The sequence below is a fragment of the Staurois parvus genome, unplaced genomic scaffold (genome assembly GCF_062004578.1).
Source record: "Staurois parvus isolate SC_StPar_1 unplaced genomic scaffold, SC_StPar_1.0 ptg000299l, whole genome shotgun sequence".
In the NCBI taxonomy this organism is placed as follows: Eukaryota; Metazoa; Chordata; class Amphibia; order Anura; family Ranidae; genus Staurois; species Staurois parvus.
This window is the reverse complement of record NW_028318095.1, coordinates 86,210-103,439: the sequence shown is the minus strand read 5'-3', so window position 1 is coordinate 103,439 and position 17,230 is coordinate 86,210. Positions and strand designations below refer to the sequence as shown.

The 17,230-nt window shown below is 40.6% G+C and overlaps 1 protein-coding gene across 1 annotated transcript in view; it reads right to left on the bottom strand.

Moving 5' to 3' along the window:
• The window catches only part of SAMSN1 (SAM domain, SH3 domain and nuclear localization signals 1), a 132,926-nt gene that overhangs the window by 88,168 nt on the left and 27,528 nt on the right, over positions 1 to 17,230 (bottom strand). The window contains exons 4-6 of the mRNA XM_089682889.1: positions 9,379 to 9,425; positions 7,349 to 7,389; positions 2,764 to 2,850 (exon numbers count right to left, since the gene is read on the bottom strand). Coding sequence (XP_089539015.1) covers positions 2,764 to 2,850; positions 7,349 to 7,389; positions 9,379 to 9,425 — 175 coding nt within the window. The remainder of the gene's footprint in view (positions 1 to 2,763; positions 2,851 to 7,348; positions 7,390 to 9,378; positions 9,426 to 17,230) is intronic.

Sequence of the window (17,230 nt, the reverse complement as noted above, 5' to 3'; positions counted from 1 at the left end):
AGAAGAAACTGTACTTTAAACTTCCACTAGCTCTTACATTGACCAAGTGTATAATCACTGAATTATACGACACATGTTGACAGCATCATAAAATAAACGCTTCACCCTAGTCTGCACTGTGAACACAGTTTTCTTCTCCCAGAGATCTGCTGTCTGTCCTCCTGAGATCTACTAATCCTCTCAACATATGTTATAAAATGTGGCATTATAAGGTCTTTGTGGGTGATATCTAAATGACTGCTTGTCGTGAAGTGTTGAAATACAGTATAAAGGAGAACTAGATACAATTTGCATACCTGTATTATAAGTGCAAAACTGCATTATATATATCATGTCAAACACATTAGGGCTTTCTTAAAGAAGAACTCCAGGATATGCAAAAAAAAATCACCCATTATTACACCCTCCTACACAAAACACTAAACAGTTAATAACATTTTTTAAATCCTTACCATTCAGGAGAAAAGTCTAATCGAATTTTCATGACCTCATCTCTGTAATTCAAAAGATAACAGCATCTGCTCTGCCAAGGAGGAGGTGTAACAGCAGGGATTACATCATATCCTCTCCTTTCTCTGCAGTAAAAGGAAACTACAGTTCCCATCATCCACAAGGAATTGTAGTGAAGATGGGCGGGTACACTGGGCCTGTGCATGTTGAATGTGTCTGAGAGTCTCGGTCCGCCCACCACTGCAAGTGGGATTGAATTACATCACTACTTCCTGGAGAAAGAACCACAGTGGGGCGGTGCCAAGACCAGTGGTTGAGGGAATAGGAGGCATAGCAGCTACTGGTCTTACAAACAGGAAACCAAAGAGAATTAACGGTTTGATTTGAAAATGAATAGGCTATTTCAGAGCAACTAGAGAGTGAACCAGAAGATAGATGACATTCCGTGAACACAGGAAATCAGCAGCAAGGACATGCATATATGTTTTTGTCCTAGGTTCTGCTTCAGGAAATATGTAAACACCCACCTTGTATAACAGCCCATTCACTTTAAAATATAAATGAAAAGCAACACATTTGTGTATGCATATAAAAAACATTACAAATTCCTTTTTTCCCCTTTTTTAGGAGAAGGGGGGGGGGGGGAGAACGTGTCAGCAAACGTGTGATTATTGGAGGAAAACAGGCTGAGTTATCAGCACAGCTAGAAAACTGGCCTAGTGTGGTCAGCTTTTAATAGGAAAGCAGAGAGACAGGGCAGAGAGTGGTGACTGAGCCAAGTGCCGCTCTAGACTCTAGGGCGGATCCTGACTTTAAAGTTGGGATCTTTTCCTGGCCTAGACCCAGTGATGTATTTACCGTGAAGCAACTTTTATGGCCCCCCCAGAAGAAGGGACCTGGTGAGCAGCGGTGGACTGAGCCATGCAGGGCCACCATCTGAGAGGTACCATCGGTACTCCTGTAGGGGGCCCAGACAGCAGGAGGATTGGTGTGGTGGGGGAGAGCAGTTGCAGTACGATTCCCTGTGTATCTCTCCCTCCAGCAGCTGAAAATTGGTTTCTCCCCCTCTCCCTCCCACCGGCTTTCTGCTGCTGGAGGGAGAGACAAACCTGGCCGGGGTGCCCTGGTGTTCCTGAGTGGCCACTGAGCTCCTTCCCCCACCCGCACTCAGAGCTGTGACCAGGGGAAAGCCTGGAGCAGGGAGAGGAGAAGTGGCAGAGAGGAAAGAGCCAGAAGGAGGTGAGCTGTGTTGTGTTCTCTGGGCTCTCCCTCCTGTCGTCCATGCAGCACATGAGACAGGATCACTGATAGATCGTATGGGACTGCACACACATACACAGTATGATTACCACCCCCTACCCACATTTCCTGCTGCACAGAGATGAGCAGTCCTTGGAGGAGGTAGGGGGAGGTAATCATACTGTGTATGTCCAGGCAGTCCCATACGATCTATCAGTGATCCTGTTTCATGTGCTGCATGGACGACAGGAGGGAGAGCCCAGAGAACACAACACAGCTCACCTCCTCCTGGATCTTTCCTTTCCACTTTTTCTAGGAAGTGTAATGGGGATTTTGGAGGGGGAGGGGTTGCTATTTGCTAGGAGGAATGCGGGGGGAAATGAGAAAGAGAGAGGAAAAAAAATTCCTATATACCTACACACACTCATTCAACTCATTCAACTCTCTCATTGGGGGGGTGCACAATTTTTGTGTTGCCTAGGGCAGCACAAAACCTAAATACACCACTGCCTGGACCAGCTAAGTGCCATCAGCCAACAGCGGGCTTCCACACACTGTTAGCTGAAAACGGGTCACAGGAGTGCAGAACGAACCTCTTTTAAAACCAGAACAGGAAGCCTGGCATTGCACAAACCATCAACTGGTCGTGGATGCAATGCTTTGCAGGCTCCTATACAAACAAAAAAGAAATGCACATTTTTTTTCTTGCAAAATTATGAGCATTTATTATTTTTTTTTAAAGGTGGAGTTAGCCTTTAACATAGTGTAGTCAATTGACACCACCGGCTTACAGGTTTATTGTCAAATGCAGCACAAATACAAGAGGCAGTTACGTATAAGGCCTGAAGATTTCTCTAAACTGTTCAGAGTTGTTCACTCGTTTATTATTATTATAATACTGCATTTATATAGCTCCAACACTTTACAAACTTACATTAGACAAAGCTGAGTATAGGAACTTTTTTAAGGGCAATGTATCTTTAATACTTGAAAGTGCACAAATGAATGTCAAAGAGCCATTACGGAGTCTTTAGGGATCATGTTGAAAAACCCAGAAACATATGATCGTATTACCTTCAATGTGACAGTGCCTTCGGAGGTAGGACTCGTTGTCAGGGCTCCTGGAGTTATGCCAGTATGCTGCGTTCCAGACTCTCCTGTCTAACATCAAACATCGAAAGATGGGTTACCAGCAGCAGATGGTCAACTCAGGAATCAAATTTGTTCTCCATTAGAGAGAATCCTTGAAGGCCTCGGCCATACGGAGATTACAAGGAGACTGTCAGAAATAGCTTTATATCAGGCAATAGATCTTTCTGTGTTTGAAACATGCAGAAAGAGTAGATTGCAAATGTTTTCAGCAGTTCAATTCCTCCTGGAAACTAATCTCATATAATCGCAAACAGCAGCAGTTTGATGGTCAATATTTAATTGTCACTAAACCCTTTTTAGCTGGGAATTTAAGAATATGATACAGAAATGTCATTGATTCCCTCAGATTTATGACAAATACAAGACTATAGGCTCCTTGATGATACACTGCCAGCTGTACAAATAAGTATCTTGCAGCATGGTGGGAATAGAATATTTAACTGGAAAGTTGTTGATCGATATTGGTAGGGCAACAATAATTTTGTAAATTGCAAAGATGCTTATTTTATTGTTTTGTTTATTCCTTATACAGAATACATAGGTCTAGTTATATACAATTTGCTGTGCATTCGCTCAATAGTTCTGAATAATCCCCTTGAAAAAATTTTTTTCTGATTTTTAGCTGGGGATCAGTAAAAATAGACTGTTGAGTTGAGGTTTTAATTCCCCCCCCAACCACCAAGCCGCAAGTTAACATGGCCAGGGGCCATTATAGTACATGCTATTACAATTGCATGGTGCCAAAACTCATACAACAGGTTTGGCAGGCAGTGCAGCCACACAACATGATCTATTCAAGTGACCAGGGCTGCACCACAACCACCAGCCAAGCAGGTGTGGTATTTCATGTGAACCCCCAGCTGACAAAAAGGGCAATGCTTGGTGGCTGCTGTTCCCCCACACTCTGAAAAGTGACCCATTGCAGATTGGTTTTGAAGGGCAGAATATCCTAACAAAAATAGCCTATGTACATTGGACCAGAAGAGAAAACAACCTAAAATAATAACCTAAGAACATTCCTAAAACAATACTCTAACAACATTTGATCAGAATAGAAAATGTCTTAAGAACATTCGATTTTGTCACCATTTGCATAAGAGGCACAGCCTAATCCCTAAAACTAATGAGCAAATGCTGGTTAGGTTGTATTGGATGAATAGCTATGCAAACTTTTTATAAATAGACCCAAAATAATCTGGATGAATAGCTATGCAAACTTTTTATAAATAGATAAATGATATGAATAGAAAAAAAAAAATATTACAGTTTAAATACGCATGCAAAAGATTTGAAATAGGTTTCTAAAATACTGGTATACGCATGCTAAAAGCAAGAAAATTCTCAAAAAGATATGCTTGAAAATATGTGAAAATCGCTCTGCTCAGGTGTAAATGCAGCGTAAAGGAGAATATTTTACTTTATACAGCTGACTTGTGAGTGATTCTAAAAAGGAAGACTATGATGTATTTTTAGTGAGTGCGCATTTAAGATATTGTAACTCTTATCTGAGAAGGATTTTTGATGTGTCTTTGTCATTCCACATCTTCATAGTTCTGTGTCTTGTAAGGTTTTGCTCTAAAGACCATCTACATATAGTATATCAAGGAAAGTAGTGGGTATTCCAGCTGAACAACTGCTTTAAAAAAATTATTTAGTCATGCAGAGTGTCTATTGTTTTTAGTCTGCCTGGATAGAGGCTGGGCAGCTATACTAAGCACAAAATATGAACAAAGTATGATCTATGAACAAATACGGCTGCCCCATGTACATATAAAATTACAAATTATACATAAAAGCAAAGTTTTAAATAAAAAGTGTAGACACATTTTATTATCAGATTATTTATGATGAACTGATTGCATTCATATACATATTTAAAATATTTTGGTTCCACCTTTGAAGTGGAACTACATTCAAAAATTACTAGTAGGTAGAGGGTTTTTTTGCAGAAGAGGCATGCAAAGTTTTTCTTTTCTTCTAGAAAACAGCCTTTTTCCTCTCGCAAAAGTAGGAGAATTCATCAAAACTGGAGCAGCTGTAATTTTCAAAGCTTAACCGAACAAGCTGAAGATAGAAGCTGATTGGTTGCCATGCACAGCTGCTCCAGTGTTAATAAATTCCCCCCATATGTGGAAATGAGAACAGTCTGTGTAGCACCCTCTGGTGTGCTACTAGAATAGTGTAGGCAAATCTATTGTGTATGACTCATGGTAACTGTGTGAGTCTGTGATTAAGGTTGGGCTACTGCAGATTAAGCTGGATGGCTTAACAGGTTGGGACTCTATCTCCTCAACCTGGTTCTGGAGGACCATTGGAACCTTCCAGAAGCCAGTCGGCAGAAGAGGTGGAGACCTAATCTGCATTTTTTGGGAGTCTCACCAATACCAGGTTTGGAGGCCCCGGTAGAGTGGTGAGACCAGCTCATACATATGGTAGAGTCAGGCTGGCGCAGGAGTCAGGTGGAAGATGGAGTGTTGAGGAGACTGTCGGTGGCCTAGGAGGGGTCCCTAGGTCTAGGGGGAGGCGGCCTGCAGGCTAGGCTCAAGCTGGCACAGGGGGGTCCATTCAGCAGTACAGCAGGAACAGGATCAAGGCTTGTGAACAGTGGCAGCAAAAAGGGATTTACAAGGGGGGAGACTGCCACATGTAGCAAGTTTTCAAAGGACAGCGATGTGCTTAATTCTTTATCCTTGTCCTAGGAGATCTTCAGAGCAGCCAGGAGGGCTGGTAGTGTCTGCAGGCTGTGGAACTGGAAGCAGTTCTACAGGGGAGAGGAGACATCTCTGTATGTAGTTTGCATACATAATTCGGCACCCCATAATCCCTATTACCCTATCTAAATTATTCCCCCTAATAAAATAACAAAAACCAAATGCACGGACTGTTCACTGACTATGGATGCAAGTGTGGAAAATACGTGTTGTCTGGCTGAGCAGAGTTTAGGAGGACCTCACAAAGGTAGCACTACATCTGTGTTTCCATAGAGCCACCCAAACCTGGATGCATATTTTTAGGAAACCTCTGACTTGGAAGCCTGGCTCCTGCATAAACCCATAATGCAAACAACACCACTTCTTTGCTGGAAACCTTATTCCCAACGCTGGCCCTTGAGTTGCTCTTTGGACTGTTTATTCCCCAGATTGGCTCTTGTGATGCACTTGGATCCATTTATATCTAAATATTGATGTTGACAGTAACTTCGAGTTTCCTGTTGGTAAGTTATACTTAAAGCAGAACTTCACCAAAAAGGGGAAGCTCCACTTGTCTGCCTCCTCCCACCCTGCTCTTTAACTTTTGACAACTTTTTTTTTTTTGGGGCGGGGGGCGCATACCTGGTTTTGAATTGCCAAGGCAATCCAGGAGGAAGTTCATCCCCCTCTTCACCTGCAGCCTTCTTGGGCACATCACAGGTCCCAGAACGCTGCAGGGCAGATCGCAAGTGTGGCTCGCACATGTGCAGTGGGAAAATGCCTGCAAGGAGTTACAGCTGGCTTCCCATACTAAAAATGCCAGCACTGGGAACCCAAAGACCAGCAAAGAATAGGCCCAGGTGAGGTTGGAGCAGGATTCTTGGATAGTGTCCTATTATTAAAAGTCAGTAGCTACAGTATTTCTAGCTGCTGACTTGTAATATTCTGTTCCTAGGCTGATGAACCTCTTGAGTTTTGTAGACTTTTTGGCACAACATGTTAACTTTATTCAGGAGAGAACAATAGCAGCTGGACATTAATTTCCCAACCAATCTAGCAGAAATCTAACACTCACTGTTTGCCTGCTGTAGTGTTCACACACTTATGTGAGAATTATTTAGATTCATGACAGTTTGTACCTTTTTCTTGTGTGGCCATAGACGGCTTGGACCAGTCTTGCTAAATCATGTGGAATTTGAACTGTGGGTGGCCCTGCAAGCACCACCCAGACCAAAAAAAGTAAATTTAAACATTGACTAAGATTGGCATACACCAGTTTTTTTTTCTTTCAACCAGCAGATAGAACGAAAGAAAACGACTCATTTTCCACATCCACACACTCAATGTGGATGGGGGAAACCCTTCGTCTGTGTTATTGTATTCTGATGGTGGGGAGGTTTTCCTGCTCTAAAAATACACTCATCAGGGATTGCCAGCGGCGCTGATCAAGAGAAAATTTTTCAGCAGGCTAATTATACATAAGTTGACCAATAGATCAAATTAAATTTGGCTGGTCCCTGCTCATCTGACCGAATTTCACTCCATGTATGACTGGATTAAGCCAGATGGAACATTATTGGCCAAATAGTGATTGCATCCTATCAGATACAGTCACTGTTTGGTAGGGCCATTGTATCATGGCACCTGCGGCTGTCTGAATACATTAGTCAGCACTGGATATTCCTCCGGCTCAATGAGACAAAACTGAGCTATCTAAAGACTTCCTACAGGTTTTATTATCCAGCTTCAGGTTGGGTCCTACTTTGTACAGCAATACAATTTAAATATGCTAATAGTAACATTAAAAAAAAACTTACCAAACACTTCATTTTCTGACATTGATTTCTGTATCAGCGACCTAAATAAAGAAAATTATGCAACTGTAATATTTTTGACACCCATAAATAATACAGTGATCCAGCAATAAATGTCCTTGCACAATTACCTTCCTCTTTAGTGGTCCTTGGAAAACAAGGGCTAATGACAGAGAAAAAATACAATTCTTTAAGCTCCTTCAATTCCCCAACTATCTATTTTCTGAACTACAATATTTACAGGTTTGTAAAAATATCAAGGAGAGCTCAGTGACCAACAGAAATCAGTTTATTCGTCACTGATTGTACTCTGTGAACTACTTATTGGAAGTGTCAGATTTAGAAGATTCTTTGAGTGGTGATTTCTCTGTAATACTGCAATGATGGGTGGTGTAGGAAGCAGGAGTGCCCAATTTAGTATAAGCAGCCAAGTCATTTTAATATGTGAAGTGATACTATAGAGAAGAAACATGGACATTCTCTTTGTATTTGATTAAACATAGTCATGACAGGTTCACTTCAAATGCCAACTCTGAACTCAGCTCCTCCACCCACTGATTGCCATCCCCCCTCCTTGGAGCATTTTTGTACCCAGTGAACCCTATACATACAGTACTTTTTTCTTGATGTTTCAGCATGGCCATCCCTGGTCCTTTTCATTCTTTTCTTCCTCTAGCAGTAGGCAGATCTTAACCACTTTCAGCCCCTTCCCGCACGATCATGCAACACTGTGCCCATATGAAATTGGTATCATTTTTTGAGACAGATAGAGCTTTCTTTTGGTGGTATTTAATCACCAATGGGTTTTTTATTCTTTGCTAAACAAACAAAAAAGACTGAAAATTCTGAAAACATTTTTCTTAGTTTCTGTAATAAAATTTAGCAAATAAGTAATTTTTCTTCTTCACTGATGTGCTCTGATGAGGCTGCATTGATGGGCACCGATTAGGAGGCAATGATGAGCACTGATGAGGCTGCACTGATGAGGAGGCAATGATGAGCACAGATGTTCACTGATGAGGCAACACTGATAAGCTGCACTGATGGGCACTGTGATTGGACACAGCTGTTCACAACATAAAGTGATTGGCCCTTTACCTCGATCTTCCAGGGGTGCATAGGGAGTGGCGTTCTGGGCCGTTCTAGGCTTCTGCCCAGCCAGGCAAGGCTCATCAACAGGGGTCTCCTCCTAACTGGACCCCAGAATGCTTCCTTATCTTTACACCAGCATGCTTGCAGGCTCTCCTTGCAGCTCAGGCTCAGACTACTTATGGGCTCTTCCCCCACCTTCTGGGCGACGCCTCTCCAGGGATTGGTGGAAATTCCATAAATATACATGCTGCAACCTCTGCCCTTCCATTCACCATGTTGTGGAAGGCCCTAGATAGTTCCAGAACACAGAGGAAAGTAGCAGAGCAGCAGCCTGTGAATCTTTTAGCAGACCTTACCAATCAACCCCTACTAAATTTACTTAACCCAAACCAGAAAGCTAGGAGGGTGCTACACTTGTATGTGATTGGGTATTTTTTGCAAAATATTTGTGAAATATTTCCATATTCATGGATATTAGGTACTAGGCAATCTCCAACACTACCCGAAAGTGTCAGAACTTTGCCCTGCATTGGGGCGGAGTAGGGGCTATGAAAACTGTTGCAACTGTGTGCAGGCACCTAACATGCATGAAGTACCACATTTTACCACATGTATGACAGTGTTGTTACAGTTATGTCCCTGTATATATATGTAATGTAATGCCTGACTTGTCTTATTTTAACACATAAACCCTACCAAGATCGGACATGTCACCTAATTCATTAGAGCAGCAATAGAATGTTATATTTTATTAGGAACCCATAGCACTGTATAAGAGCTAACACATTTTTTTTTACACTTTACGAACAATACATAACTTGTTGGCTGTGGCTGTGGTTTTAAATATATTACCCGCCTCCAGTCAACAAGTGCTAGTATCATAATACAGTTGTAGCACAATTTTTTAGAAACATCAATACAGGGAGTATATTAACACTTACTTTTTTCTCTTCTTTTTTGCATCAATAGTATCCAAATCAGACAACTCCTTTAGATAAGAATAAATATATAAATAAATAAATAAATAAATAAATAGGAGAGTAATATATGCATCACAAATAAAGAGTCTAATATAAAGTCAGAATGGAGGTCTGTGACCTCCCTGCAGACTACACTGCAGTTTAAAGCGTTACTAAACCCACAACAGTAAAATCAGTCTGTATGTACAGTAAAGCATACTTGTTATACTCACTGTGGAAATGAAGAGGTTAATCCTCTGCATTGTATAAAAAGGATGTTGATCCTGTCTTCTCTGATCCTCCCCTTCTTCTACTGTCCATTCCATTCCCTGATAGAACAGAGCCTTGGGGGCAAGCTGCACATGCTCAGTTTGGTATGTATTGCTAGAGAGTTTTTTCTTGGAAGAGTGCACAGGGCCAATCAGCATTTTCCAGACAGAGGGTCAGGGGTCCTTCAGCCTCATAGGACAATCAGGGGGAAAACTACTCCTACACGCTTTAACCTGTGCTCTGCTGGACACTGATATAAGTCACAAAACTGCTATATACTGCTGATGGGAAAAGGTATTTAGCAGTTTATATTTACAAAAATAATTATATTTCCATGTTTTGTTTACTGTGGGAGAGTAGATATAGTGAATGCAGGGTCCTGGGTTTAGTAACACTTTAACAATGCAGCCTGGTCCAGAACCCGCCCCTGTCTGTGATTGAACTAGTGTTTCTCAACCTTTTTTCGGTCAAGCCGCCCTTTCACATTATGGATAGTCTTGAGGCACCCCATTCTAAAATGTAAAAAACTATTCCAATTGTTTTATATACGTAACACAGTGACATCCACACATGTAGGACACCCAACATTAGAGGTGATTTATTCTTCCAAAGCAAATACACTTTTGCACACTGGTACTGACTAGTATTCCAATGTTTCTCTTCTCCCTCAGTTTTTCTCCATTACTGAGCTGATGTGACCCTGGCACTGATGGAGAGGGGCAGTGGAGGGTCAAAGTAGGATGCTGTGCAAACAACTGACATCCTCCTTATGAACTGATGATGTAATTGGTTGTCAGGAGACCAGCGGCTAGATGGTTGTAATGGTACAATGAAAACCTGTGGCTTTGTGTAACTAAAAGGCAGGCTTGTATACAAGTTTTGGGCAATTTTTAGACATTTTGCCAAGTCATCCCTGAAGAAACCTCAAGGCACCCCAGGGTGTCTGGGCACCCTGGTTGAGAAAGGCTGGATTGGACAATCAAGGAGCAAGGTCATCCCTGTGCTTTCCCCTCTGATATGCATGTTTCCTGTAAGCAACAGAGTCCTGACAGTCTCACCATGTTAACCCTACCTCTCTCTACTGCTGTGCAAAAGATTCCAGAGTGGACAGCAAGTCATATTCAGCTGCATATGCTAGCTGTATATAAATTCAATTTAAGGATTGTTTAAATAATATGTAGCAGCAGTAAATGGCTGTTTTCGCACATTTGCTTGAAAATTAAACTTTAAACACCAACAAGGTCAGAATTCTCCATAAACCTGAATAGGCTCCTGAGTGCAAGGTCAACACAGGTTGCTTGTCTGTTCAATAAGCACATAGAAAAAAAAAAAAAAAACTAATAAAGTGAGCCCGAAGGTGGCATGTGTGCAGGAGAATAGTTCAATTTTCTGTTGTCAGGCAATAACTACACTTTTCAGAAGTAGTGTTTTCAAGCTGTTCTGTAAAATCAAGGCATCTATTAGATTTGTCCTTGAGCTTTCTAATATCATTGTAAAATACAAGACCTTTACAAAGGCGGAAAGCTCTAGGTGAAGTGCAGAGTCAGGTTCATTTACATGTATACAGCGACTTCTTAGCAACCGAGTCTCAAAGCGCTTTGCAGTTTGATGGCTTGTACATGTGCGCAGCCAACTATGAAATGCAAAACCTCAACCAGGAGGCTAATGCTGCATATTAAATAACAAGAAAAATCTGTATCCCTATCATTGTTACTTGTGGTAGGGGAAATAGGACAGCTGCAGGTTTTGCTCAGTAAGTTCATCACTGTGTGAGCAATTTTTAGTACATTAGTCATACTATTAAATTTTCTAGTGATTAATCATTAAGAGGAGCCACAAAGATTGAACAAAAGGCCCCCTATGATGAAGCTATACTAATAACTTGCAGTACTAATTTATTTTGGATAATTGCATGATGCTAAAACTGTAAATGACTAATGACTATCACATGCTACTAGTATAGCAGGCAACCAGATCTGATTCTCACAACCAAGTCATTTTTTAGTTAGAAAGACACTGGCACTTTGCCTATTCAGGGTGAAGAGACAGTTTGCTGATGGCTAGCCCCCCACTCCAAGCAAGGTATGCTCAATGGTCTGCACTCCTCTGTCTTCTCACTTTGTCAGAGCCCCTGTTCTTACACAGAAACACTAGGGTTTTCTACAGAGGTTGCTAGGGGTTCCTTGAGCTGTAGCTGATTGACCTCCCATTTGGTGAAGTCATTCTTAACCAGGATTTTGTGGAACACTGAGATTCTTCCAGAAGTTGCCAGAGTTCCTTGTGCTGCAGTGGATTGACTTCCCCCTTGATGCAGCCATTCTCAGCCAGGATTCTGTGGAACACTAAGGTTCCTTCAGAAGTTGCTAGGGGTTCCATGAGCTGTAGCTGATTTACCTCCCACTTGATGCAGCCATTCTTACCCAGGATTCTGTGGAACACTAGGACTCCTCCAGGGGTTACTATGGGTTCTGATGCAGCCATTATCAACCAGGATTCTGTGGAACAATGGGGTTCCTACACACATTACTAGGGGTTCCCTGAGCTGTAGCAGATTAACCTTCCACTTGAAGCAGCCATTCTCAACCAGGATTCTGTGGAACACTAGAGTTCCTAAAGAAGTTGCTAGGGGTTCATTGACTTGTAGCTGACTGACCTCCCATTTGAAGAAACCATTCCCAACCAGGTTTCTGTGAAACATTGGGGTTCTTCCAGAAATTGCTAGGGGTTCTTTGAGCTGTAGCTGATTGACCTCTCACTTAATGCAGCTATTCTAAACCAGGATTCTGTGAAACACTAGGGGTCCTGCTTGAGTAGCTAGGGGTCCCTTGAGCTGCAGATGATTGACCTTCCACTTGATGGTACCTGCACAGTTCATAGGTCAATGCCACTTGACAGAGAAAACTGCATGATACCAATATTTTTTTAGCAATCTGTAAGGGCAGCATTCTTATCATCACTGTAAGGGGGCATTCTTCCCACTAGCCTCCAATATAAGGGCACTTTTCCACTGACCACCAATGAATTTTTATTTAGAAGGGTTCCTTGAGATCTGAAAATTATTTCCAGGTTTTCTCTGAGGTAAAAATGTTGAGAAAGGCTGCTCAAATGGAATAAGTTCTGGGGGGACCATGTGACTTCCATAATAGGACACAAGTCTGAATGGCCATTTGCCAGGCCCAAACATAGTCACAGTGGGAGAGGTGTGGCAATGACGTCATCCAGCTGTATAAGCTCCAAAACCAGAGTTTACCCTGCAGCAGGAAGGTAGCGAAGGAACATCAATAGAATAATATAACTTGCTGGGGTTTTGACCTATCAGGAGACACAGTCACTTTTCCTCAATGGACAATGCAACAGCATCATTTTAAAATGGTAGCAAAAATTATGGAGGCTGCCAGCGCTGAACTCTCCTGAAAATGTTGCTTCCTGACTGTCGTGCTGTTTAAATGGCTTTAATACACTAACACTGGCCTGAAACAAGTATGCAGAAAAAGAGTTATTATGACTTTATGAAGCCAGAGTCAGGCAGGCAGTAGTATTATAAGAAGGCAAAGTGGAAGCCTCAGTACAGAAAAAAAACAGCCAAAAGAAATTGTTTCTATTGAGTTTATAATGCAACACCTATTTAGAAGTAATTAAATAACTTTCAAAGTAGCCACAGTTATTAAGGCTGGAAGAGCAAAAGATCCGCTCCAGGTGAGTTCTGAATCTGTATAACCCCTCCACAGGCATGCAGGTGCTGGCCCGATCCGTGATCACAGATGCAATGGAAAACCAGAATAATTGGCTGCATATACAGCAATGTGGTGGATGAAATCCTTTATTGGAATTCTTTACATGCAATATGATAAGAACATGACAGCTCCAAGACGGGGCAGAGGAGCAGTAGACACGTTTCACACAAACACGTGCTTAGTCATTACTGATTTTCACTTGTCAGAGGAAGCTTTAAACAGAATATAACAGCTGATGACAATTGGCAATTAAACTTGAATCAGGAATAACACAGTATACAAATCACATGACAAAACTTTAAAAACATGACACATATACTGACAGAAATGAAAACACACCTCTGATATACGACATACGTAGAACAAATCACAGATGTATGAAATTTGGAACTGGCATAACAAGCAGGGATACATAAAACCCTTATTGTGTTCGGTGCATACAGGAAGGGGAAAGGAAAAAAACAGCCCAAAATATAATAAAGAAAAATAAAAATAAAATGGACCCTACTCATAAAAATTAGTAACATTCCACTTGGCATTCAGTCCTTGAGGGATGCGTGTCTGCAAATGAAAAATAAAAAAAAATTCCCGTTTACACAGAGCCCGAAAGGTGTCACCCCCTCTAGCAGGAGTCTTAACCCTATCACTTCAATACCAACTATTGAAAAAATCCCCACCATGTGAGTTGAAATAGATACATTGGTGGAACGATTGTTTCTCACATAACCCAGATGTTCACAAAACCTATCCTTCAGTTTTCTGCTCGTTCGTCCCACATATTGTGTATGACAAGCAAGAAAGGTGATGGGATAAATTATATATTTGGTGTTACAATTAAAAAAAAAATTTTAATGTGAAAAACCTTTCCATTACTGGTAGAACAAAAACTATTCCCTGTAATCATGTGGAAACAGGACAAGCAATCCAATGCACCACATTTAAAATTGCCCTAAAATTGGAGCCAAGAAGTAGATTAAATCAATGTTGGATTGAAAAAACTTGGGGATAAGGTCCTGCCCAGAGAAGGTGCTCTTCTGGAAATAATGTTAATACCCTTGCTCAGAATTTTGGAACAAATATTATTATTGCTAGAGATGAGCAAATTATTCAAAAATTCGATTCGGCTGATTCGCCGAATTTGCGGAATAAATTCGATTCGATGCGAATTTATTCGCTGCGAATTTAACTTATTAAAAGGGTTTCTAGGCTTCAGAGAGCCTTTATATTAGTGCAGAACACTGTACCTTTAATTTAAATGCCCTTGGAGTCTGCTGGGGAAGAGAAATAATACTGTCAGTCAGTATGACATGCAGATGAGTGCCGTCGATCTTAGAATCACCGCACACTTCACTCATTTGGGCAGTCACGGGGCACGACGAAGAAGAAGAAGAAGAAGAATGAAAAGAAGAAGAAGAAGAATGAAAAGAAGAAGAAGAAGAATGAAAAGAAGAATGAAAAGAAGAAGAAGAAGAATGAAAAGAAGAAGAAGAAGAATGAAAAGAAGAAGAAGAATGAAAAGAAGAATGAAAAGAAGAATGAAAAGAAGAAGAAGAAGAATGAAAAGAAGAATGAGAAGAAGAATGAAAAGAAGAATGAAAAGAAGAATGAGAAGAATGAAAAGAAGAATGAAAAGAAGAAGAAGAAGAATGAAAAGAAGAATGAAAAGAAGAAGAAGAAGAATGAAAAGAAGAATGAAAAGAAGAAGAAGAAGAATGAAAAGAAGAAGAAGAAGAATGAAAAGAAGAATGAAAAGAAGAAGAAGAAGAATGAAAAGAAGAAGAATGAAAAGAAGAATGAAAAGAAGAAGAAGAAGAATGAAAAGAAGAATGAAAAGAAGAAGAAGAAGAATGAAAAGAAGAAGAAGAAGAATGAAAAGAAGAATGAAAAGAAGAAGAAGAAGAATGAAAAGAAGAAGAAGAAGAATGAAAAGAAGAAGAAGAAGAATGAAAAGAAGAATGAAAAGAAGAAGAAGAAGAAGAAGAATGAAAAAGGAGAAGAAGAATGAAAAGAAGAAGAATTCCAGTACAGCAAAAAGTGTATCTGCAGAGAGCTCCGCTATTTCTGACAGTTCTCTGACAGTTCCTTCACATTTACAGCGGTTGAAACATTGTATCTATTTGTTTCCAAATAAAAAATCTGTATCCTAAATGGAAACAAATAGATACAATGTTTCAACCGCTGTAAATGTGAAGGAACTGTCAGAGAACTGTCAGAAATAGCGGAGCTCTCTGCAGGGACACTTTTTGCCGGCTGTAGAAGGGATGAAAATCGGCCGATCGGGAAAAATTCGATTCGTGCATCCGAAGTTTGCTAATTTTCGGATTCGGTGCGAATCGAATTTTTCCTAATATTCGAAACGAATTCCACTTCGCCAAGTTCGATTCGCTCATCTCTAATTATTGCATAAAATCTGTAAATATTTATTGACTATATTGTTTATTTGTCCAAATTCTGAACTATAAGACAAAACCAAAGAAGGACGACTAAATTTATCCGATTGTTTTTTCCTAGTACCTCTAAGTATCTCTGATCTATCTTTTTGTTTTGCAATACCATAGGCTGTATCAAGAGCCCACTTAGGATATCCTTGTTTGATAAACCGATGAAACAATGACTGTGATTCCCGTTCAAAATCTAATGTATCACTATATATACGTCGTAGGCACAAAAACTGTCCCACTGGTTTTCCTTTGATGGTAAGTCTGGGGTGGCTTGATTGTGCTAAAAGGAGATTATTACCTGCCAAAGGTTTCCTATATAATTTGGTACTGACTTGTTGATCTTTTGCAACCAGACATACATCCAGGAATGCAATTGTATATTTATGAGATTGACCAGTAAAAAACAAATTGCAATTGTTCTGGTTCAAATATTCCAGGAACATGTCTGGCTGCATCTCCTTTCCATTGCAGATCAACAACAGATCATCAATATATCTATAATATCTCATTATCTGACCTCTGAATGGGTTACTACCAGCAAACATTTTAGACCGTTCCCACCAACCCATGTATAGGTTGGCAAGTGAGGGCAAAAACTTAGCCCCCATCGCATCCCCACACCTCTGTAGATAGAAAACATGATCAAAAACAAAATAATTATGTTGTAACAAATACTCCAAAACCTCCACAGTAAATCTGCAATGCTCAGGAGACACGTCAGTATAGTTCTGCAGATAGAACATAACTGCTACACAGGCTAAATTATGTGGGATTGAAGAGAACAAACTGGCTACATCACATGTAATCCAGATGTAACTCTCTTTCCAAATTACATCCTGCATGACCTTTAAAAAATGGTTAGTATCTCTAAGATATCCTGGCAACCTACTCACTAAAGGCTGTAACTGTTCATCCAACCACTGACTAAGCCTCTCATTCAAAGAACCGATGCCAGTCACTATGGGGAGATTAAGAGGGGATCAAGACCCTTATGAGGTTTCGGAAGATGGTAAAATGTAGGTAGAATAGGATAGTCTGGAACAATGGACTGTGCTTCCTTGGAGCTAAAAACTCCCAAATAGACCTCCTTGGCTAAAGTCATCTTAAATGTTTTAGTTTGATCACCCTAAAATATCCTATACGTCTTCAATTGTCTCAAAGCTTCTTTTTCATACATTATTACTACCATCCCACCCTTATCAGCATTACGGATAACTATAGATGGATTTGACATCAAACTATGTAAAGCTGACCTTTCACCTACAGTGAGATTATCATTATCTGTATGAGATTTAGAGGAGATCTTAGTGGCTAGTCTCACAAGATCTTGTTCCACTAATTTTTGAAATGTATCCATCTCTGCAGAACGGGAACCAACAGGATAAAAAT